General features: G+C 42.1%; 1 protein-coding gene across 1 annotated transcript; it reads left to right on the top strand.

Annotated features, from left to right (window-relative positions):
- Positions 1 to 6,760: 6,760 nt before the first annotated feature.
- ADGRF4 (adhesion G protein-coupled receptor F4) lies at positions 6,761 to 18,775 on the top strand. Its single transcript, XM_070360969.1, has 8 exons — positions 6,761 to 6,847; positions 8,079 to 8,133; positions 11,094 to 11,245; positions 12,207 to 12,458; positions 13,930 to 15,309; positions 17,684 to 17,725; positions 18,164 to 18,223; positions 18,707 to 18,775. The coding sequence occupies exons 1-8, from the start codon at positions 6,761 to 6,763 to the stop codon at positions 18,773 to 18,775; spliced, it is 2,097 nt and encodes a 698-aa protein (XP_070217070.1).
- The last annotated feature ends 5,165 nt before the right edge of the window (positions 18,776 to 23,940 follow it).

Below are 23,940 nucleotides of genomic sequence, written 5' to 3'. Positions count from 1 at the left end.
CTAAGATAGGGGATTTTATCCCCTAAGATAACTTGTGATTTTATTTTTTAATTAATCATCGAATTACTTTATTTTTATTGGAGTGTAATTGCTTTAGCAGGCTTGAACAATGGCTCAACAGGTAAAGAATTTGCCTGCAATGCAGGAGACTCAGGAGACGAGGGTTCTACCCTTGTGTCGGGAAGATCCTGTGGAGAGGGAAATGGCAACCTGCTCCAGTATTCTTGCCTGGAAAGTCCCATGGACAGAGGAGCCTGGAGAGATACAGTCCAATGGGTCGAAAAGAGCCAGGCATGACTGAGCAACTGAATGTATATAATTGCTTGACAGTGTTGTGCTAGTTTCTGCTGTACAATGAATTGAATCGGCCATATGCATACATATATCCCCTCCTTCTTGGACCTCCCTTCCACCTGGGGAGAATGATCTTGTGATTTTAAAACAAAAACATCAGAAGCTGGCATTATTCACTCCTTTATTCATTTCTCCAACAAATATTTACTGAGGTTATTATACACCTTATGCTCTGCTGGATGCTGGGGATGGAGAAATGCCCTTCTATGTTTACCTCCTAAGTAATGATAACCTGAGTTTCCCACAAGGTGCAGTCTACTTTCTCTAGGGTTCTGGGGCTAAAAGCATTAAGCCCAGTGCTGTGCTGATCCCATGTCCTTAGGGCTCAGAGCACAGGCAGTGAATGGTGTGCGAGGTGCCTATGGCTGTGAATTCTCCAGCAAGTTAAATCCTGAGATGCAGTCCCTCTGGGACTTTTGAGTGCAGCTGTATTTTCCTTTAAGCCTCTGAAGGCTGCAAACACTATATTCTCTCTCTCTCCGAAGTAATCACCATGTCAGAGCAGGGAGCCTGGCTTCCATTCAGCCGCCTAGAACTGCTGCTTCTTATTAAGTGAAAAGCAAAAGGAGGTGATTCACACCTCTATGAGGATGCACAGAGAGTTGGGTTGCGGGAATAAGGAGGAGTAATTGGAAATTTTCTAGTTCCTGAGAAGCTGCCATTCCAGATTGCTTGTTGCTTTTATTTTTTTTAATTTTATTTTTTCAAGAGTTTTTTTGATGTGGACCATTTTTAAAGTCTTTATTGAATTTGTTACAATGCCGTTTCCGTTTTTTGTTTGTTTTTTTGCCTGAGAGGCTTGTGGGATTTTAGATCCCCGGTTAGGGATCAAACCAGCACACCCTGCCCTGGAAGGTGAGGTTCTAACACTGGACCACCAGGGTCCCCTGATCGTTGCTTTTATCTCTGAAATAAATCTCCTTCTGGATACTTTGGGACAAAGTGTGGAGTTGCCTTTATTGGGTGACTAGTACAGAAGCTGGAGGGAGTTTCTTTGTAAATCAGATAGCTATTTATTTACCTAATTACCGCAGATGGCCTCTGGTGAGAGTTCTTTTGCATCTTTCTTTTCCTCTTTTTTATTCTCCATTTCTGAGGCTCTCTTGCCCTCCCTTGTGGTCATCCCAAACTTCTGACCGCCATGTATGTGTGCCTGCCTCCCTTCCCTCTCTACACCAAGCATCATCTCTAGTTTCAGGATAATTCTGGCTTATTTCATGGACTAAAGATGACCACTACACTGCCTCCTTCTTTCAGGATGTGCTAACACCAGGACTATCACCCTCTGCTGGGCTACTCTGCATCACAATTTGAGTGAATTAAAGGAATTAGCACAGGACTAGCATGGGGTGAAGTGAAGTAATTCAGTCCTGTCAGATTCTTTGTGACCCCACAGACTGTATCTTGCCACGCTCCTCCATCCATTGGATTTTCCAGGCAAGAATACTGGAGTGGGTTGCCATTTCCTTCTCCATGGGATCTTCCTGACCCAGGGATTGAACCAGGGTCTCCCGCGTTACAGGCAGCCCCCTTAACATCTGAGCCACCAGGGAAGTCCCTGGTGGTAGCATGGGGTAGGGGTCTGACAAAGGCATGGGAAGCCCAAATCTGGGGAGATTAATGTGTTCCCAAATAGCATACTGTCTTTGGATAGCAGCTTTCCATGCACCCAAGGCACTTTTGATGATGGAGTAAATTTGGTAAAAGCTGGGTGACAGTCTTATCACTTCAAGAACTCTTGGGACTTTGCTATATGAAAGCCTGTGTGTGTGTGGGGTGGGTGGTGGTGGTGGTGGAATGCAGTGTTTCCCAAATGGACTTGACCATGGACCCCCCTGCTCTTCTATGAGACCAGAATGCTTTGGCAAAATCCATTAGACACCAAATTCTGTATTGTTTGCCTACTAAGAGCAAAGCAGAGAGATTTCCTGAATTTGTAGAACATTTAAGTATTCTTGCCTGGAAAATCTCATGGGCAGAGGAGGCTGGTAGGCTGCAGTCCTTGGGGTCGCTAAGAGTCGGACACGACTGAGCGACTTCCCTTTCACTTTTCACTTTCATGCATTGGAGAAGGAAATGGCACCCCACTCCAGTGTTCTTGCCTGGAGAATCCCAGGGACAGGGGAGCCTGGTGGGCTGCTGTCTATGGGGTCGAACAGAGTCAGACACGACTGAAGTGACTTAGCATCAGCTTATGTATATAAAAGTCCTCAGTGTTGTTTTTCTTCCATCCTTTTTCTCTTTACCTTTTGATGCCTGGGACAAATTGTTGCCCAACTGATGGTGGATAATATGCATCCATCCCATGATAAATATACATGATTGCAGTGCCAGTCTACTACTGGGCTGGAGCTGGCTTGTGCTGCCTCAAGAGAGTTGACAGTTATGTTTTCAGGAATTAAATTATATAAATATACCCCTCAAAAGAATTTTCCATATTGGTTGCATTTCAACTTGAGATTTGGACCATTGAGATGAAACAACGTGAACCCAAGAACCTTAAATTAAAAAAAAAATGCTAGATTTTTCTAATAAGACATGAGTTAGAAATGAGATTCTAGTCCAACCGTGTCATTTCAAAGGTAAGGAAACCAAGGCATGGAACATTTGTGAGATTTGTCCAAAGCCATCCAGCAATTCATGAGAATTAGGAGTCTCCTAGCTTCGGGCTTTTTCAGTGAAAATCACACTCCCTTGAATTGAAGTGTCTGGGTATTTACAGAGCTTGAGGATGAGTTTTGACCTAGCTGTCTATCTTTTTAAGTAAAAACTGAAATTGCCATCATTATTATATTCATTAGAAAGAAATCATTTACTCAACCAAGTTTCTCAAGAAGAGCTGCTTCCTTAGAAACAAATAAAAAGCTTTCTGGACACACACAGCATCAGAATTTATGGTCAGCTAGTACTGAGTGAGACTTTTAGTGCTGCGTATGTGAGAGCTCAGTCATATCTGACTCTTTGAGACCTCATGGACTGTAGCCCGCCAGGCTCCTCTGTCCATGGGATTATATTGACAAGAATATCTGAGTGGGTTACTGTTTCCTACTTCAGGGAATCTTCCTGACGCAAGAGTTGAACCCAAGTCTCCTGCAGCTCCTGCAGGCATTTTTTTTTTTTTTTTTTGCCCTGAACCATCTGGGAAGCCCCTCTTATAGTGCCATAATTCATCAGTTCTAAGATAGGCATTTTTTTTCTAACCTTTCAACATTTCTGAAATTGGAATATATTGTACAATCAGTGGCATGTCATAGTTTAATAGGCAAGCTTTTTTTCTTTTCCTGTCTTAGTGGACATGAAAATAATGATGTTGCTTACAATGTTGGAGTCAATGAAACACGATAATTTAATTCAGTGTAGCAATGTCAATTTGGGTACTTTCTTGTTTCCATCTTTACATGTTTATCTCTAGTCAGGCATGGACATGAATATAAATATATGTGCATTTTGGTCCATGTCATTTCTCATATTGTCTTCACTGTTATTTTTTTCCCTTTTAGAAGGCATCATTAAGCCCAACCAATGGATTTAAATTAATGAATCACTGAGGATAAGATATGAGTGTTAAAACCTCAAAGAGAATCTTACTATATGTAGACATTGTGCTAGGCCTTGGAGAGGCATTTTATTTGTACTTCCAGAAATTTTTCAGCTTGGTATTACACAAACTCAAAGTTTGTTCTAGTTATCAAGGTTTTGCGTGTGTTAGTTGCTCAGTCATATCTGACTTTTTGCAACCCCATGGACAAATGTAGCCCGCCTGCCTCCTCTGTCCATGGAATTCTCCAGGCAAGAGTACTGCAGTGGGTTGCTAGTCCCTTCTCCAGGGGATCTTCCCAACCCAGGGATCAAACCCAGGTCTCCTGTGTTGCAGGCAGATTATTCACTGTCTGAGCCAGCAGAGACGCCCCCATCAAGTCTTTACCAACGATTAAGAGAACGTGTTTCTTCCATTCTTTTCTGTACAATATCAACCTCTGATTATGGATTATGCTGGCAGTGCTTATTATTTTTTAATTCCTCATTCTCAGGGGTCTTAAGCTTTCCCCACTGCTCTGCAGAGCACTCTGGCTTTTGGCCTCAGCCAACATCTGAATTCTGATGGGAGGGATTCCATCTAACTCCTTCTGGTGAGAAGAGAAACAACCCAGTTGGAACTAACCTAAAAACATCTATCCATATGACTCATCCCCATTGTCAAACTGGACACAAGTGAGAATGCTAGGACTTCTCTTGAGTAATATCATTAAACAGTATCTCCTAGCATGTGTAGTAACTGAAGGAAATTTACCATATAATTATCCTACCAAGTGGTATCTGGGTTGCACATACCAGACAATGATAACATGAATGATTATGTAGTAAATTAACCTCAAACTAACCAAGAATGCTTAGTTCAAAATTTGTGCTCCTTATGTGTATGCTTATGATTTCGTATTGCATAAATATTTATGCCAGTAAAATTTTTCTTAGTTTATATGAATACATAAAATGTATCATTTCATAGTCTTCCACAAAGAGCATAATGATCTACAGAAAATGCCATGGCTTTTGGGCTGTCTATTCCTTGAACATTTTTTGGAACTGTGGCCTTGGAGGCCCTAGCATTGGTTGGGGAATATTTTTGGGTTCCATAAATCACATCACATCACTATGCCAAACCCTTGACTTTCTTCCAGCAAGATTAACTTTAAGCAGGATTCCTGTAATGAAAATAATGAAGAATAAGAGTGGCCTCTCACCTGAAGCCTTGGATAGCAGGCATTACTATTTATAAATGCCTCCCTTTGGCTTGACTTTGATCATTTAACTGTGCATTTCAAACAATGCTCTCCAGATAGAGGAAAATCACACTCACCCATCAGTCCTATTCTTTGGTTCTGAATGTAGATATCTTTTCTCCCTGAGAAGTGTACCTGGGGAAGGAGATTGTGATCAGATTGTGAGGAATAGCAAAGAGAAAGGATCAACATGACCAATTTGACTTGACAAGGAAAATGAATCTTATAGTCTATATTTCTGTTTTTCAGATTGCAGTTTCCATCCATTAGAGGTTTGTGAATTCAATTAAGTGGGTAGCAACCAATTTTTGAGAGAATGTCAGATAGAATAAAGTGGGATACAAGACAAAAATTGTGACTATCAGAATGTCTTGCTTGCAGATAGGAAGAATTGTATTTTAACATAAAAGTTTTTAAAATCTAAAAATCATTTATTTTCAAATGTTTATATAGAGATAGCTTTATACACACATATGTTTGTCAGTACACACTGAGTCACAATGTAAGATCTGTTTATTATTGCGTTATGGTAAAAAATTCTTGAAAGCTCAGTTCAGTTCAGTTCAGTTCAGTCGCTCAGTCATGTCAGACTCTTTGTGACCCCGTGGACTGCAGCACACCAGGCTTCCCTGTCCATCACCAACTCACAGAGTTTGCTCAAATTCATGTCCATCAAGTTGGTGATGTCATCCAACCATCTCTGTTGTCCCCCTTCGCCTCCTGCCTTCAATCTTTCCCAGCATCAGAGTCTTTTCTAATGAGTCAGTTCTTCGCATCAGGTGGCCAAAGTATTGGAGTTTCAGCTTCAACATTAGTCCTTCCAACGAATATTCAGGACTGATTTCCTTTAGGATTGACTGCTTGATCTCCTTGCAGTCCAAGGGACTCTTAAGAATCTTCTCCAGCACCACAGTTCAAAAGCATCATCTTGAAAGCTACAGGAGAATTATATGTAAAACAGTTATTTTAAGACAACTCATACTGGTACTTCTGTTACTTCTCTTTGTGAGGATCAGTTAAAAATCTATCCTAAACAATATTGATACTGAAAACTGCCTTCTGTGCCCATCCACCGATTGGTTGCATACGTGAAAACTTCTTTCTGCCCACACTATAAGACTGTGAATTCCACAGTTCTGTTTCAACACCTATGCAAATCCATTACTGACTTTGCCTGTCATTCTGCCACATTCCCTTTCCCCTGCTCAGACTTGTTCTACAAGATGATGGTATAAGTCAAAACATACTTTCCCTGTGTTCATTGGTTAGGAGCTCAAAGACAATTTTAAACAAGAAGACAACTTGGAAGCCTTCCTGTAAGTGCCTGTGGATCGTCATCTCGGCAGAGGGCACAGTGGCGTCATGAAAGTCCCTCTTAGTCTTGACTCCAACTAGGAAGGCTTTGATCCAAGATCCTTGAGTTTTGTCTGCTTCCTGGTCACAGTTTGCCTCGGGAGCCTAAATGGATCAGAGTGAGTGTATCTCCATTGGAGCATAAGGAAATTTACATTTGCTGCGAACTCAGTGGTTGGTTAGCTGACTAAATATTAGGTTAGTTATGTGGTATTGTCATCTTCAGCTTGATCCACCCTTGTCTATTGCAGGTGAAGATCTTGTGTGTGAAAATGAAGTCCCAGGCAACCACGATTTGCTGTTTAATATTAATTTTGGCCACAGAATATTCTCAGAGTAGATTCCATATCCGCGCAAAAGTAAGTTTGATTAATTCTTATGTGGTCCCAAGAGAAATCAATCAGGTCTCTGAGACGATTAATTTATAATAAATAACATGTCATTTCAAAGAAATTTTCAAATGATTACAATGTTACCCTTTCTGATGGCAACTTTCTAAAGAAAGGAAGGGACAATGAAAAGTTGAGAGTTGGCTGGGGCTTGTGACAGTACAGTATTGTTGTCACAGGGTGCGACAGTCTAGTAGAAAAACCACTTTGCAAGCCATGGAGTATGTAGACAGGCAACTCTTGAGAGGCAGAAGCACTAACTTGGCAGTCAAGCAATTTAGGTTCAAACCTTAAGTTTATCTGTTAGCCGCACAAGTTGCTTCAATTCTCTGGGTCTTAATTTCCTTACCATAACACGAAGAGTGTCTTTTCCTCTTTTAGATTTTTACAGTCCTTTATACTACAAGATGCTTAGTCAGGAAGTTGTGTCTGACCCTTTTGTGACCCCATGGGTTGTAACCCCCCAGGCTCCTCTGTTCGTGGGATTTCCAAGGCAAGAATACTAGAGTGGGTTGCCATTTCCTTCTCCAGGGAATCTTCTCAACCCAGGGATTGAACCCATATCTTCCGCATTGGCAGGTGGATTCTTAACCACTGAACTACTAGGGAGACTCGGGTTTGATCCCTGGGTCAAGAAGGTCCCCCTGGAGAAAGAAACGGCAACCCATTCCAGTATTCTTGCCTAGGAGATCCCATGGACAGAGGAGCCTGGCAGGTTACAGTTCATGGGGTTGCAAAGGAGTCGGACACCCTTAGCAACTAACAACAGCAACATAGCTACAAAAAGATTCTATTATTGCAACCTAGCACTCATTCCTAGTATCTTCTCACTTCTTTCTCTGTGTATCAGGTGGACCATATTAGTTCCCTATCATAGCTACAGTTAATATAAGCAGAGAACAGTTTAGTGCTCTAATTGTCGCCACTGTGCTCTCCATGGGTCCTTAAGCTTTCCAACAGATGTACCCAATCCCCTGACCTTCAGAGCCTATGTGACCACACCCAGTTTCTAGCCTTCACTCGGGGCAGCATGTTCTCTGCCAGGGCTCACATCCCTTCAGCAAATTCCTGCAATATCAGATGCCATTTTCTTTCTAGTCCTGAACACATTTTCTCTTCATATTCACATGGAGTCTCTAAGTTGAGATGAGAGAGAAGAGTCCCACTGTAAAGAAAACCTTTGAGAATTTATGTTTTACAGGATGGAGATAAACTTCAGGGTCCTGAAAGAAAACCCAAGGCTGGAAGAATTCAAGGTATGTAGCTACAGAACAGTCTTCTCCCATTTGAAGACTGGGCAGAATAAAGGAAGGGCATGGATATTGCAGATCAACCCCCAGACCACAAGTTTTCACACAGAATAACAATCTCAAATAAGTTCTAAATGTTAAACATCATCAACAGATTTTCTTGCAATTATACTATTACCCATGGCATAATCAATGAAACAAGTTGGCAGATATTCATACATGTTCTAGAATAGTAGATGAGCTGCTGCTGCTGCTAAGTCGCTTCAGTCATGTCCGACTCTGTGCGACCCCATAGATGGCAGCCCACCAGGCTCCCCCATCCCTGGGATTCTCCAGGCAAGAACACTGGAGTGGGTTGCCATTACCTTCTCCAATGCATGAAAGTGAAGAGTGAAAGTGAAGTCGCTCAGTCATGTCCGACTCTTAGCGACCCCATGGACTGCAGCTTACCAGGCTCCCCCATCCCTGGGATTCTCCAGGCAAGAACACTGGAGTGGGTTGCCATTTCCTTCTCCAATGCATGAAAATGAAAAGTGAAAGCGAAGTCGCTCAGTCATGTCCAACTCTTAGCGACCCCATGGACTGCAGACTACAAGGCTCCTCCATCCATGGGATTTTCCAGGCAAGAGTACTGGAGTGGGGTGCCATTACCTTCTCCAAGAATAGTAGACGAGAATCCCTTTTAAAACTCAAAAGGGAAATCTGAACTAATGAGCTAACAAGAGGCAGAAGAGTGAAGAGGACAGGATCATTCATTCCTTCATTCAAAGATACTTTCAAGGTTCTTAAAAGCATGTAGCACTCTGAGGCTGAGTGATCTATTCAGTGATGTAATAGGTATCATGTTGGTGAGATTGACAGAGGATAAGATGGTTGGATGGCATCATCAACTCGATGGACATGAGTTTGAGCAAGCTCCAGGGGTTGGTGATGGACAGGGAAGCCTGGCGTGCTGCAGTCCATGGGGTTGCAAAGAGTTGGACATGACTGAGTGACTGAACTGAACGAACTGGCAAGACTGGTTACTCTGGAGAAGTGAGAGACAAACTGTGGAATCATCATGAGAAGTAAGATAGTGAAATCCTGCGGTTCTCATCCATATAGATTACTGGGATCTGCACAGTCATGGCCAAGTATATTTCTGGGGGCAAATACAAATCTATACAGATTTGGAGCTAAGAAAGGAAAGAGGAGAGAAATGTATCTAATATGCATTGAACATTTACGACAACACTGATCCAAGTGCTGTACAAGATGCTGTCTCATTCAATGTTTGTAACAAGAATATGGCATTACCTCCAAACTATATGAATGAGGGAATTGAAATGCACTTGGCTTAAATAAATTGCAACAATAGATACACTTGGGTGGATGTCAAGGAAAGATGCAAAACAATCTGCTTCTATTCTCCTGTCCGAGTAATAAATATTTGTCATCAATATTCTTTGGCTCACAGCCAATAGGGCACTTCAATTTGTATTTATTTCAATACCTTGATAGTTCTCAGTATCATCTACTTCTTCCTACTGCCCTGCTGCTATCTGAAGGCAATTCTTCCTGGGAATACTTCAGCAGCTTCATCAAGTCAATCCACTCTCCTCATGGGCCAAATTAGGCTGCCACCAGTTTTTTTGAATAAAGTTTTATTGAAACGCAGCCATGCTCACTCATTCACACATGGTCTTTGATTGCTTTTATGCTACTAAGCAGAGCCGAGTATTTGTGACAGAGACCATATGGCCCTCAAAGCTGAAATGTTTACTCTCTGGCCAGCTTTGTTGTATTTAGCAAAAACACAGAATGTCTAGTGAAATTTAAATTTCAGATAAGCCATGAGTGATATTTCATGGGTTATACATAAATGAAAAATTATCCACTGTTTTACCGAACATTTTTAATCAGTTCTCTTTATTCGTGGATTCTGTGTTTGCATCTTCTCCAAATCAGCACTCACAGAGCTCTCTGAATTATTAACAGACATGCACAGAAGAACAGAAAAATGGTCAGCCAAGGTGCATGTTCTCAGTTGAATGAGGTGGCACTTGACCTTCCTACTATAAACAAGTGTTTTTTGTGGTCTATGTAGTGTCATGTGTTTTGTGGTTTTGTTTTTAGTTGGTGATTTTGCTGTTTAAAATCGCCCCCAAATATAGTTCCAGAGTGATGTATGGTGTGCCTAAGAGGGTTGTGATGTGCCTGATGGGGAAAATATATGTGCTAGATAAGCTTTGTTAATGTGTTGTCACAAGTTACAGTGCCCTTGGCTGTGAGTTCAATGTCAGTGAATCAAAAGCATGTATTAAATAAGATGTCTTTAAATGGAAACACACAAAACAAGCTTATATAGTGATATATTGATCGGTTGGTGAAAATGTTGTGAGCAGAAGCTTATAGGAACCTAATCTTGTATTTCTCCTAGAAGTGATGGTTACGTATTCACTAATTCAAAGTTTGTGGCAGTGACTTTATAGATTGTAACTGCTGCAAATAATGAGAATTGAGTGTATCTGAAAACAAAACCAATATTTAACTGGCATTTAACCTGTACTGTATCTGGCAACCCTATTTACCTGGTCCTTTACAGAAAAGTTTACTAACTCCTGTTCCATGCATGGTTAATTATCTTTCACAAATCTAATCATGTTTCCTGGTAACCCTCATATAAGCACAGAATCCAAGGTCTTGCAGGACTTGACCCTGCTTTCCTCCCCACCCTCATCTCTTGCCACTCTCCCCTCAGACACTCTGAATCAGTCTTTATGCATGAACCTCCTTTCCACATGTTCGTCGCTCTGTCTGGATATCAGCTGGATATCACAGTCTGCCTGGCAGGTCTTAGTGGTTGATGGCTGAGAACCCAGTTCAATGTCATCTCCTCTGGGAAGCAACCCCCAAGCCTCAGGAAGGAGTTAGATGTCCTTGTCAAAGTGTGGAAATGCTAATCAGGCCTCTCTCTCTCTTCTAAGAAAAATGCCATGGACCTTGCAGCACTTCTTCCAACTGCAGCCAGCCCTGTGCTCAGCACTTTCATGGAGAAATAGGATTTATCTGTAAAGGAAACAAGTGGCAGAAATCAACTGAAACATGTACAAGCCTTTCTGTGGAAACACTCTTTATGGTGATGTATTTGCATATTTGCATCTTATTTGCATATTCTACAAGAAACATTTTAAATGTTTTCTGTTCAGCATGACAATAAGTCTCAGATCTGGACTTGAGGAATTCTGCAGAGTGGGTTCAAATTTGTTTCTTATCATCCCTTCCTCACCCAAACTCTCAACCACTTTATTTTGCCTTCTCAAAATCTTACCCCCCCCCAAAAAAAAAGATCTGAAATTCATTCAGACAGTGATAAACACTTAGAGATTAAAGTTTTGGCTTTAAAAATGGATTTTCACACCTCTTATGCTAATCAACTAAGCAACTGAATTTGTCTACAGTTAAATTCATTTTGATATCTTTTTCTCATACTTTCAATCACTTGACCAAAGGAAGACAAGGTGTGTGTCCCAGAAAGAATAAAAATCCAATGAATAAAACAATTCTCAATTAAAATATTTTATGTTGTATCCTTTCACTTAGCCACTGTTTCCTTCTGCCTCTCCTTCATCCCTGTAGAAGCACATTTATCTCTGCATCTCCTAAAATGTCAAGTGTTTTTAGAACAGGAGTATCAATACAGTCTCTGTCACTTCAGTTCAGTTCAGTTCAGTTCAGTTGCTCAATCATGTCTGACTCTTTGCGACCCCAAGGACTGGAGCACGCCAGGCCTCCCTGTCCATCACCAACTCCTGGAGTTTACTCAAACTCATGCTCATTGAGCCGGTGATGCCATCCAACAATTTTATCCTCTGTTGTCTCCTTCTTCTTCTGCCTTCAATCTTTCCTAGCATCAGGGTCTTTTCAAATGAGTCAGTTCTTCACATCAGGTGGCCCAAAGTATTGGAGTTTCAGCTTCAGCATCAATCCTTCCAATGAATATTCAGGACTGATTTCCTTTAGGATGGGCTGGTTGGATCTCCTTGACATGTTGGGTGCTTAATCATTTTTGAGTGAAATAACCATCTTTTTACAAACAGGACTCAAACAGTGCATCACGCCTCTCCGTGGCAGCACCGTCTATAACTCTGCACATTCTTGACTACCAAACCCCAGAGCCCATCAGGAGTGTAGCTCAAGGAATCCAAAAGAATTGTCCACTGGATTATGCCTGCATAATTAATGCTGTGAAATCATCAGAAGCAACGTCCGGAAATATTGCATTTATAGTGGAGTTACTAAAAAACATTTCAACAGATTTGTCTGATAATGTCACCCGAGAGAAAATGAAGGTATTCTATGTTAATTTCATTCAAAAATCTGACAATTTTTTGTTTCAAAATCTTGTACTTTAATAGTTTCAAAATAGTTTTCAGGGTAAAAACTATCATAACCAGAATAACAACTCATTTCAGTTTTGGGAGTGGATTCATCCTAGTTTATGGACATTTTCAAGAAATAGTGAAAGAAAGTCACTCAGTCGCATCCAACTCTTTGTGACCCCCATAGACTGTACAGTCCATGGAATTCTCTAGGCCAGAATACTGGAGTGGGTATAGCCTTTCCCTTCTCCAGGGGATCTTCCCAACCCAGGGATCAAACCCAGGTCTCCCACATTGCAAGCGGATTCTTTACCACTTGAGCCACAAAGGAAGCCCAAGAATATTGGAGTGGGGAGCCTATCCCTTCTCCAGCAGATCTTCTTGACCCAGGAATCGAACCGAGGTCCCCAGCATTGCAGGTGGATTCTTTATCAACTGAGCTATCAGGGAAACCCTTTTCAAGAAATAAGAACATTTTTAATACAGGTTTTTGTACAGACTGAATATTTTCAAGGAACTTATCACATAATGATCCTGTGAGGAAGACTTTGACTACTGTAAACTTTCCCAAATTTTATTTTTGTAAAATGTAATTGTACTGAGAAATGTTAGCAGAGGTTTCATTTCTTAAAAGAGAGATCTGTAGTACAGCAGATATAGGAATTCTGGGGTAAATGAAGCCAAGTAGGTCTTATAGCAGGACTTTATAGAGCTTTAAATGTGTTAATAAACTTTGGCATTCTTCACAAGGGTGGGGTGCAGGATAAGGATATGGTGTGCTGTACTTGGATTTCCATAGGACTGTTTCCTCCTTAAACAGTCATTAATATCTCATGGAAAACTTGGGTTATACAAATTGAAGTTGGAAATGCTGCCTGGGGTGTATAATAAAGCAGGCAACCCTTCTCTGTAGTTCATCTCATTTCATTTCATCTTATTTGCTTATTTCATTTTATTTTATCTTATTTTTTTTTAGTTTATATTTATTGATTTTTTAAAATTGGGGTATAGTTGCTTGACAGTGCTGTGTTAATTTCTGCTGTACAGCAAAGTGAACCAGCTTCAAGTATACATATATCCCCTCTGTTTTGGATTTCCTTCCTATTTAGGTCACCACAGAACATTAAGTAGAGTTTCTCGTGCTATACAGCAGGTTATCAATATCATCAGTTATCTATTTTATCCATATTAGTGTATATATGTCAACCCTCAATCTTATTTTATTTCATTGCTTTTTACCATATTTCGTTTTTAGCATTTCTAATTTTTTTCCTCTCTCCGAAGTCCTACTAGTATGAGATTCTAATAAACAGTGAATTTGAAGAGAAACATGTCAAATAATATCAAATCGTCTGATCTTTAGAAACTTGAGGTTTTAGAAATCAACTTTGTACCACAGCGTGTACATCCCCAGTATTGTATCCACTTTTCTCCACTGCAGAGCTACAGCAAGGTGGCCAACCACATCCTCGACCCAGCGGTCATTCCAAACTGGGCTTTCATTCCAGACAAAAATGTCAGCTCCGATTTGTTGCAGTCAGTGAATTGGTTTGCGAGGCAACTCCACATCCAAAATGAACCTGAGCACATTGTGGATGAATTCTTCATTCAGACGAAAGGGTTCCCCATCAACAACAATACCTCAGAGAGAAGTCTCCGTTTCTCCATGAGCTTGAACAACACAGTGGAGGGTATCCTAGGAATCATAGAAATCCCCAGGCAAGAGCTGTGGAAGCTGCCCCCAGATGCATCCCAAGCTGTTGGCATAGCTTTTCCCACCTTGGGGGCTGTCCTGAAAGAAGCCCACTTGGAAAACACCCGTCTTCCCAGGCTGGTAAACGGACTGGTCCTTTCAGTGATTTTACCAGAAAAATTGGAGCAAATCTTACTCACCTTTGAGAAGATCAACAAATCCCAGAATGCCAGAGCCAAGTGTGTTGGCTGGCACTCCAGGAAAAGGAGGTGGGATGAGAATGTCTGTGAAACAAAGTTGGACACCAAGAATAGAGTGCAATGCCGGTGTAACTACACCAACGTGATGATGTCTTTTTCCATCCTCATGTCCCCCATATCTGTGGACAACAAAGTCCTGGACTACATCACCTGCATTGGGCTCAGCGTCTCCATCCTTAGCTTGATTCTTTGCCTGATGATTGAAGCCACCGTCTGGTCCCGGGTGGTCATGACGGACATATCATACATGCGGCATGTATGCATTGTCAATATAGCTGTGTCGCTCTTGACTGCCAATGTGTGGTTCATCTTAGGCTCCAACTTCAACAAAAAGGCCCAGGACTACAACTGGTGTGTTGCGGTGACATTTTTTAGCCACTTTTTCTACCTCTGTCTGTTTTTCTGGATGCTCTTCAAAGCCCTGCTCATCATCTATGGACTGCTGGTTGTTTTCCGGAGGATGATGAAGTCCCGCATGATGGCCATTGGCTTTGCCATTGGCTATGGGTGCCCATTAGTTATTGCTGCCACCACTGTGGCTATCACAGTGCCAGGGAAAGGCTATGTGAGACGTGGTGCCTGTTGGCTTAACTGGGATGACACCAAAGCCCTTTTAGCCTTTGCCGTCCCAGCCTTGGTCATTGTGGCTGTGAATCTCGTTGTGGTTTTGGTTGTGGCTATCAACACTCAGAGGCCCTCTATTGGCAGTTCCAAGTCTCAAGATGTGGCCATAATCCTGAGGATCAGCAAAAATGTCGCCATCCTCACCCCACTGTTGGGACTGACCTGGGGTTTTGGAATAGCTACACTCATAGAAGGCACTTCCTTGACATTCCACATAATCTTTGCCCTGCTCAATGCTTTCCAGGTAAGTTCTGGGAGAGACACTTATTTTACTGATACTATTGATACTATTAGCTACTTTTTATTTACAAAATATTATTACCTTATAATTTGGTATTCTGGCTATACAACAAAATATGGCTATGGTTTAAAAATACAGAACACCACATATTCCTTCCATTTCCTTTCATATCTTAGAGACATTTATCTGTGACATCTCTCTGTCTATTGATTGTCCAGTTGGATTTCGATGATCAGGCTGATTGGGTAGGCATCTCCTTTTGTCTTTTCTAAAGTTTCAATGTGAAAAGACATTGACCTTCACTTATGGAGGACTAGTCTTTGGTTAGGGATGTGTGAGGCACATATTATGCCTCAAAACAAGCACAATTTTTATGCTTTCTCAAGTAGTCTAGGCAATCTATGAAATAATAGTCATTTTTCACAGCATGCAGAGATGGTCCATGCCACTCACTTTGGATGTTAATCGGTCAGGGATTCTCATACTCCTTCCCTGCTATTCTCTGTAAAATAAATGTCATTTGTTATTCACAGAAATGGATCCCAGCAATGTCACTTTCTCTGGTCCTCAGACTTCTCCTCTGTAAAATAAAGATGGATCTAAAATGATCTCTAATGTCTTTTCTTGCTTAACATGCTTGCTTTGATAAGATTATCCATCTAAAAGTCGTTCCACTTCATCTTGGCTACTAAGCCACTTTTAGGAAGCTGTCATTAGGCTGCTTTCTGCACCCATGAGTAAGAGAAAATTTAGGAAGTTTATATATATATATATATTTATTTATTTAAATATATCTATTTATTTGGCAGTTCTGGGTCTTAGTCGCAGCAAGTAGGATCTAGTTCCCAGACCAGGGATCAAACCCAGACCCCTTGCATTAACGGTATGGAGTCTTAGCCACTGGGCCACCAGGGAAATCTCAGAAGGTTTATATTTTTAATATATTTTAAATCAGGAGCTGGCAAACTGTGGCCTGCTGCCTGTGTTTGTAAATAGTTTTATTGAAATACACCTTACACATGGGCTTATATACACATCTTTTTATTGAAAAAGTGTTATTGAAATACACCTCACACACACACATTTTGCCTATGGTGGCTTTAGTGCTACAGGGCAAAGGTGAGATAGTCGGAACAGAGGCTGTAAAGCCTGCAAGCCTGAAATATTTATTATCTGCTTCTTTTCAGAAAAATATCTTCAAAAAAATTTTGACCAATGCTTTAAATTAAATATAACTGTTTAACAAAGCAACAAAGTATTCCATATCACTATTAGTCTATTTCTAAACCTAATGTGAAATAATAAAGCCAACTTCAAAGTAATGCCAACTCAGTACAATTATACATCTTACTCATAATTTCTTAATAACTATGGAGAACATTTATTTCATTCTTTCCTCTGTATTGCTTTAAAGAGAAACCTTTTACTTAAGGTTTTCTTTGGGAGTGGGGATCAAAAGCTCTTGGACTCACATAAATCTCCCCTGCTCTTGAAGTTATACTCATTACCACTGATCTCATCCTACTTTTACTTTGCAATTTAATTAAACCCCAGAAAATTTTGTTCTGCATTTCTCTTTCAGATCATTTCTCTTTCTATTTTCTTGATGGAAAGACAATTTCTAGACTCCCTTTAGTTACACACATTCCATTTTTCTAAAACAAGCGTTCTCTGTGACTCACAATTCAGCATTTTCAGTTTTCTGATCAGTGTTTCTTCTCCATGAAACTGTCCTTAGAAACCAGGCTTCCCTTCACTCTTGTGGCAGGATTCAGATTTTCCTTGCAAGACTCCTAACTCCCATTCCTTAAAAGGATTGACTGGCAATTATTCTGACTTTGTAGGTGACCAGATAATTTAAACTCTTAGAGACCCTGGTCTTATGGGTTTCTTTAGACTTCTCTCTCTCTTTTTTTTTTGCAGTAACTTCTTTCACCAGTTTTAGAGACTCTAGCTGCCTGTTTCTTGACTTTTCCATTGAAAGTAGACTAGAATACATTTCATTTTCCCATGACACCTTCCTTGATTGTGACTTTGAATGACAAAATTTTATGTATGTGTTACTATCATCATGAGTAAGAACAACCACCTTAATACCTGGGAAGAAATGTAAACAGATTTAATAAGTTTGAAAACTATCCTACATTTGAAGCCATTCAAGAAATATCAATCACTCTCATGCACAAGCTTGAAGGTTGTCCTCTGTTTTGAGGTCCATTCAAAGAAAACACTCATTAGTGCAAGAGAATCCATAGACACTGAAGTTTCTAATATATGATAACTATCTTTGAAGGAATCTAGAAGAGTAGTGTTAAAATAACTTCTGGGTTATGGTCTGCAGAACTGTCCCTCATACTTTTGTTGAATTCTGTCACAGGGGTTCTTCATCTTGCTGTTTGGAACCATTATGGACCACAAGGTAACTTGAATTTGTGTCACTCACTGTAAATGTTTTTTCCATGTGGTTGGGGGGAGCAGGAGGATGAAGCAGCCTTGATCAGAGAGAATGTGGAGAAGAGTTGAGTTTGTGGGGTGATTCAAGGCATCAGCTGCAGGGGGTGGGGGGCGGAAAGGGAAGAACCATACTCTGTTTTGTCCTGCTCCTTCTCAAGTCAACTGGAGGTTATATTTGAACATAGCTGGTGAAAAAAAAATAGAAACCATGACCTGAATTTTAATCTTAATCCTAAATCTAGTTATGATTACACCTCAAGTTTTATCCAAGTTTCATTATTTTCCAAGCACGGTGTTGAACCATCTGATGATGCTTCTGCCAGAGTTGCTGGCCTCAAAGTTTCAGGACCCAGGTCTAGACCTTGAGGATGTTGTCATTTCTTCACTCTCATTGCTTCTGTAGATACGAGATGCTTTGAGGATGAGGATGTCTTCACTGAAGGGGCAGTCGAGGGTAGCAGAGGTAAGCCTCTCCCTTTCAGTCTCAATACTGGAAGGTCGGTGTTCTCAGTAGAGTCATGCAGAGATAAATACTCAATATTGGGGATTTGTTAGCAAACAGAATCATGAGGGCATACCTTTATTCATTCATTTCTTCAATCAACAAATTTGGAGTATCCTGCTAGAGCTTAGGGTCACTGGAACATACCCCTCAAGAAAAGTTTCCAGGGAATTCCCTGATGGCCCAGTAGTTGGGACTCCATGCTTTCACACTCGGGCCTGGGTTTGATCCCTGGTTGGGGAATTAAGATCTTGCAAGCCGTGCAGCATGGTGAGAAAAGATAAAAAGCAAAGTTTCCATACTGGTTGTATTTCAATTTCATACATTTGGACCGTTGAGAGAGAGACGATGTGAACGCGTAGACCACAGATTCATAAAATGCCAGAGCTGGAAATAAGACATGAGTTAGAAATGAGATCCTAAACCGCCCTTGTCATTTCATAGGTAAGGAAACCAAGGCCCAGAGTACTTATGAGATTTGACCAGAGCAACCCAGTAATTTATGAGAATTAGCATTCTTCCTGCCATGGGCTTCTGCAGTGAACCACACTCCCTTGAACTGCAGTGTCTGTGTATCTAAAGATCTTGAAGATGACTTTTGACCTAGTTATCTGTCTCATCAACTACGAGCTGAAATTGCCACCATTGTTATATTAATGAGAAAGAAGTCATTTACTCAATCAACAGTTTCTCAATAAGAGCTGCTTTTAAAACAAACAAATAAAAAACTCTCTGGAGACACACAGAATCAGAATTTACAATCAGCTAGTACTTAGAGTGCAGAGAAGGCAATGGCAACCCACTCCAGTACTCTTGCCTGGAAAATCCCATGGATGGAGGAGCCTGGTAGGCTGTAGTCCACGAGGTCGCTAGGAGTCAGACACGACTGAGCGACTTCACTTTCACTTTTCATTTTCATGCATTGGAGAAGGAAATGGCAACCCACTCCAGTGCTCTTGCCTGGAGAATCCCAGGGACGGGGAAGTCTGGTGGGCTGCGGTCTATGGGGTCGCACAGAGTCGGACACGACTGAAATGACTTAGCAGCAGCAGCAGTACTTAGAGTGACTTTTAGTGCCAAAGACCATCAATTCCAAGATAGGCATTTTTTATCCACCTTTGAATATTTCTGAAATTGGAACACATTGGGCAATCAGCAACATGTCACGACTTAATTGGCAAGTTATTTTTTCATGTCCTTCCTCCACAGACATAAAATATAATGATGTTGCTTACAATGTGAGATTCAGTGAAATATGATATTTAATTCAGGGTAGCTGTGTCAACTCTGGTACTTCATGTTTCCATTGTTACATGTTTATCTTCAGTCAGGTATAGACATAAATCTATGTGCATTCCAGTCAATGCCATTCTTCACTGACATTAGTGTTATTATTTTCCCTATTTAGAATGCATCGTTAAGCCCAACCTATGGATCTAAATTAATGAATCGTTGAAGATAAGACGTGAGTATTAAAAAATCAAGGAGAAGCTTCGGGAAGGGAACTGGGGATATCTTTCAGAGAATGGAAATGTCTTTATTGCCGAGCACATAAATGAAAATACACACATCTTTAAAACCCACGTCAGCTCAGTTTACTTGATCAAATGTTAAGAATACATCTTTTTTTTTTTCTGTCCTCAGTGAGAGGATGCAGTCATCATCCACATTCTGATACAGGATACATCTTGATGTTTCAGTTCAGTTCAGTCGCTCAGTTGTGTCCGACTCTCTGTGACCCCATGAACTGCAGCACACCAGGCCTTCCTGTCCACCACCAACTGCTGGAGTCCACCCAAACCCATGTCCATTGAGTCGGTGATGCCATCCATCCATCTCATCCTCTGTTGTCCCCTTCTCCTCCTGCCCTCAATCTTTCCCAGCATCAGGGTCTTTTCAAATGAGTCAGCTCTTTGCATCAGGTGGCCAAAGTATTGGAGTTTCAGCTTCAACATCAGTCCTTCCAATGAACACCCAGGACTGATCTCCTTTAGGATGGACTGGTTGGACCTCCTTGCAGTCCAAGGGACTCTTAAGAGTCTTCTCCAACACCACAGTTCAAAAGCATCAATTCTTTGGTGCTCAGCTTTCTTTATAGTTCAAGTCTCACATCCATACTTGACTACTGGAAAAACCATAGCCTTGGCTAGATGGACTTTTGTTGACAAAGTAATGTCTCTGCTTTTTAATATGCTGTCTAGGTTGGTCATAACTTTCCTTCCAAGGGGTAAGCGTCTTTTAATTTCCTGGCTGCCGTCACCCTCTGCAGTGACTACACACACCTTAATTTCATTGTTCAGTGAGTGTTGACACTTGCAGTAGCCCCATTGTTGAGAAGGAAGTCTTAATTGATTGGAATCACAAAGCTACAAGCACATCTCTCCCTAAAGAAGCTGGTGTTCAGAATCATTCCTAAAGGGATGAGGGTGGAGTTGCACAAATCAGCTGCCTATTCACAGGCACTTTCTGAGACTTATTTCTACACAGGTGAGATCAGGGGGAAACAAATATTAGTCAGTCGTGCAGGGGAGGATAAGTCACACAGTGGCAGCCTGAAGCCAGAGAGGTAAAAGCGGAATGTGGGCAGGGTGATGGAACTTGCTGTGCTTTTGTCTTGGAGAGGTGTCTTGCCTTTCTGCATGGATACTGAGGAGTCTCAGACTTTTTTTTAAACACCACCCAGCGGCAGGCACAACCTCTTTTACATTCCTTTCCTTTCTGAATCATGGCCCATCTATTGAGCAATGGGGCAAAGGAAGGGGTTGAAACAATCTCATGGAATGAAAGACTCTCTGAGTTGGAAGAAACTTTAAGGGCCCTCCTGGATTAGAGATTACGCAAACCTGCTGTCATGCTGCTGTGGACATTGGCACGTGGTCCCCAGAAGAGGGAAGGGGCTCTTTCATATACATTGACTGGCATGTACCGGGTGCTATAAAACAAAGGGGAAAACACTGGTGTATTACCCTTAGTTAATCGCCTTCATGTTTGAATTTTAATTTTAGAACTTTAAAGGGGAGGATTCAGTAGAACTTTGAAGAGCTAAAGCCCCCAACTTCTGTCCGTTTCCTAGTCCATAGGGATCTTCCCTGGTGGGACATTGCTTTAGAATTTCTTGATTAGTCAGTAAGGAGAGGCAGTTCAGATGACCAAGTAAAGCCAATCTTTCCATTGTTGTCGTAAGTCATTTCTGACTCTTTTGCAACCCCAAGGACTGTAGCCCACCAGGGTCCTCTGTCCATGGGATGTCCCAGGCAAGAATACTGGGGTGGGTTGCCATGTCCTTCTCCAGGGGATCTTCCTGGACCAGGGATTGAACTCACGTCTTCTGCATTAGCAGCATATTCTTTACCACCGAGCCACCAGGGAAGCCCAATCTTTCCATCAAGGTTCTAATTTGATCTGTTTGGGGAAGTTTCTTAGACCAGCAGTCCCCAGTCTTTTTTGGCACCAGGGGCTGGTTTTGTGGAAGACATTTTTTCTATGGACCGGAGGGTGGTGATGGTTTCAGGATGATTCAACCCTAACCCTATTGTTATTATATCAGCTCCACCTAGATCATCAGACATTAGATGTCAGAGGTTGAGGACCCCTTTATTAGACTGTCTTGGGTGGAGGAGGCTGGGCCACCTGAGGATACGATCTCTAGCCATTCTAGAGAAGAGAGGTGTAGATGAAGTCTCCACTTTAGCTAGTTCAGCATATCTGGCTGACTGTATCAATAGCTGAGACAACCAGTAGAAGACAAAGTCAGGGACTGTACCACTTAGGAGAATCAGAGGTGCTCAGTGTTTGGCCAGTATCAGGAGGAAATGGAGGAAGGAGGTGGAAACACACCAACAACTTGCCCCAGAGAAATGCTCACCACCTCATTCTTCAGCTTTCAACCTCTATTTCTAAACCTGTGAAGTGGGGATGGATGAGGATTGCATTTTTTCAGCACATCTTCGGTGGGTGACCCAGGGCCTATTGAATTCTCCCAGTAATTGCAGTCTCTTTGCTTTTTACATCTGGACCCAGAAAGAATTAGAAGCGCTCAGAAGCAGCAGCTGGCACCACGCTGGAGCCAAAACAGGCTCAGAGGATAGGATGGGAAGTTCATGACCAGGGATCCTCCCAAGTCTAGAATGGAGGGCTGGCAGCCATGGGAAGGTCTTTCAGCAAAAGAAAGCAGGTCCCCCGTCAGGGGGCTGAGAACAGAATTACAGCTCAAGACACAGGCAATTGGGGAGCACAAGGCTGGATCGTGGTCGAGGCTGGGGTTAATCACAACGCAAAGGCAGTTTTTCAGATCTTAAACCAGGACACAAAATCTTAGACTGAAGGGGTTTTGGGTCAGAAAAGCGGCCGGAGGTGAGGTACGGGGCCCCCCATTGTTGGAAACACCACATACCCCAGGGACCTCAGGTGGGACTGTTATTAGGAACAAGGTCTGGACACGTGTTCGGAGAGGCCCGGGGACTGTGGAAGGGCAGCAGCAGTGTGAAAACCGGGATGTTTTCCCCACATCCCAACTGGGGGACCCCGTCCTGGGAAGCAGGGGAGGAACGTGAAAGTGAAGTCGCTCAGTCGTGTCCGACTCTTAGCGACCCCATGGACTGCAGCCCACCGGGCTCCTCCATCCATGGGATTTTCCTGGCAAGAGTACTGGAGTGGGGTGCCATTGCCTTCTCTGAGGGGAGGAAAAGGAAGGGCATTTTTAACACGCGGCCAACGCTGCACAGCGCCCTCTGCTGTTCATACGGACTGCTGCTGCTGCTGCTGCTGCTGCTAAGTCGCTTCAGTCGTGTCTGACTCTGTGCGACCCCATAGACGGCAGCCCACAAGGTTCCCCGGTTCCTGGGGTTCTCCAGGCAAGAACACTGGAGTGGGTTGCCATTTCCTTCTCCAATGCATGAAAGTGAAAGGTGAAAGTGAAGTCGCTCAGTTGTGTCCGACTCCTAGCGACCCCATAGACGGCAGCCCACAAGGTTCCCCGGTTCCTGGGGTTCTCCAGGCAAGAACACTGGAGTGGGTTGCCATTTCCTTCTCCAATAGACCCAGTAGAACTTGTTATTAACCTAGTGTGATTTCAGAGTCACTAGGATGGCTCCTCCGTTCTGAAATCTCTTCCATGTATTCATGGTTAAACTTCACTTAAAAAAACTCTTTATTCCAAGTGAGAAACGGGACGGATAGAACGGATACCTGGAGAGAAGCGCCAAGGTTTTCCTAGGAAGTTGCAAATTCAGAGGACTGAGTCATTCTAGAGATCAAGCTTACTTAGCAGAAGGGTGAGAGGGGGACCTTGAAAATTTAGGCATGTGGGAGTGGCACGGAGAAGGCAAAAGGCACAGAAAAATAAAGCTGGGAGTTTAGCCTTCCTACTGTGTGACCTTGAAGAAATTGCTCAATGTTTCAGTGTCTCCACTTCCTCATCTGTAAAATGAAGCTAATAATAGTACATACCTCTCAGGTTACAGGACTCAATGAGCCAACATACTCAAGATTCATAGACTAATACCTGGTTCGAATTAAGTTATCGGGTTTTGTTGTTTTTTGTTTAGTTGTTGTATCCACCTCTTTTGCGACCCCATGGAATAGCCTGCCAGGCTCCTCTGTCCATGGGATTTCCCAAGCAAGAATACTGGAGTGGGTTGCCATTTCATTGTCCAGGGGAATCTTTCTGACCCAGGGAT

Source organism: Bos mutus, chromosome 23 (genome assembly GCF_027580195.1).
Source record: "Bos mutus isolate GX-2022 chromosome 23, NWIPB_WYAK_1.1, whole genome shotgun sequence".
Taxonomy (NCBI): domain Eukaryota; kingdom Metazoa; phylum Chordata; class Mammalia; order Artiodactyla; family Bovidae; genus Bos; species Bos mutus.
Note: the sequence above shows the minus strand (reverse complement) of the source record. Positions and strands in the feature narration are given on the sequence as shown.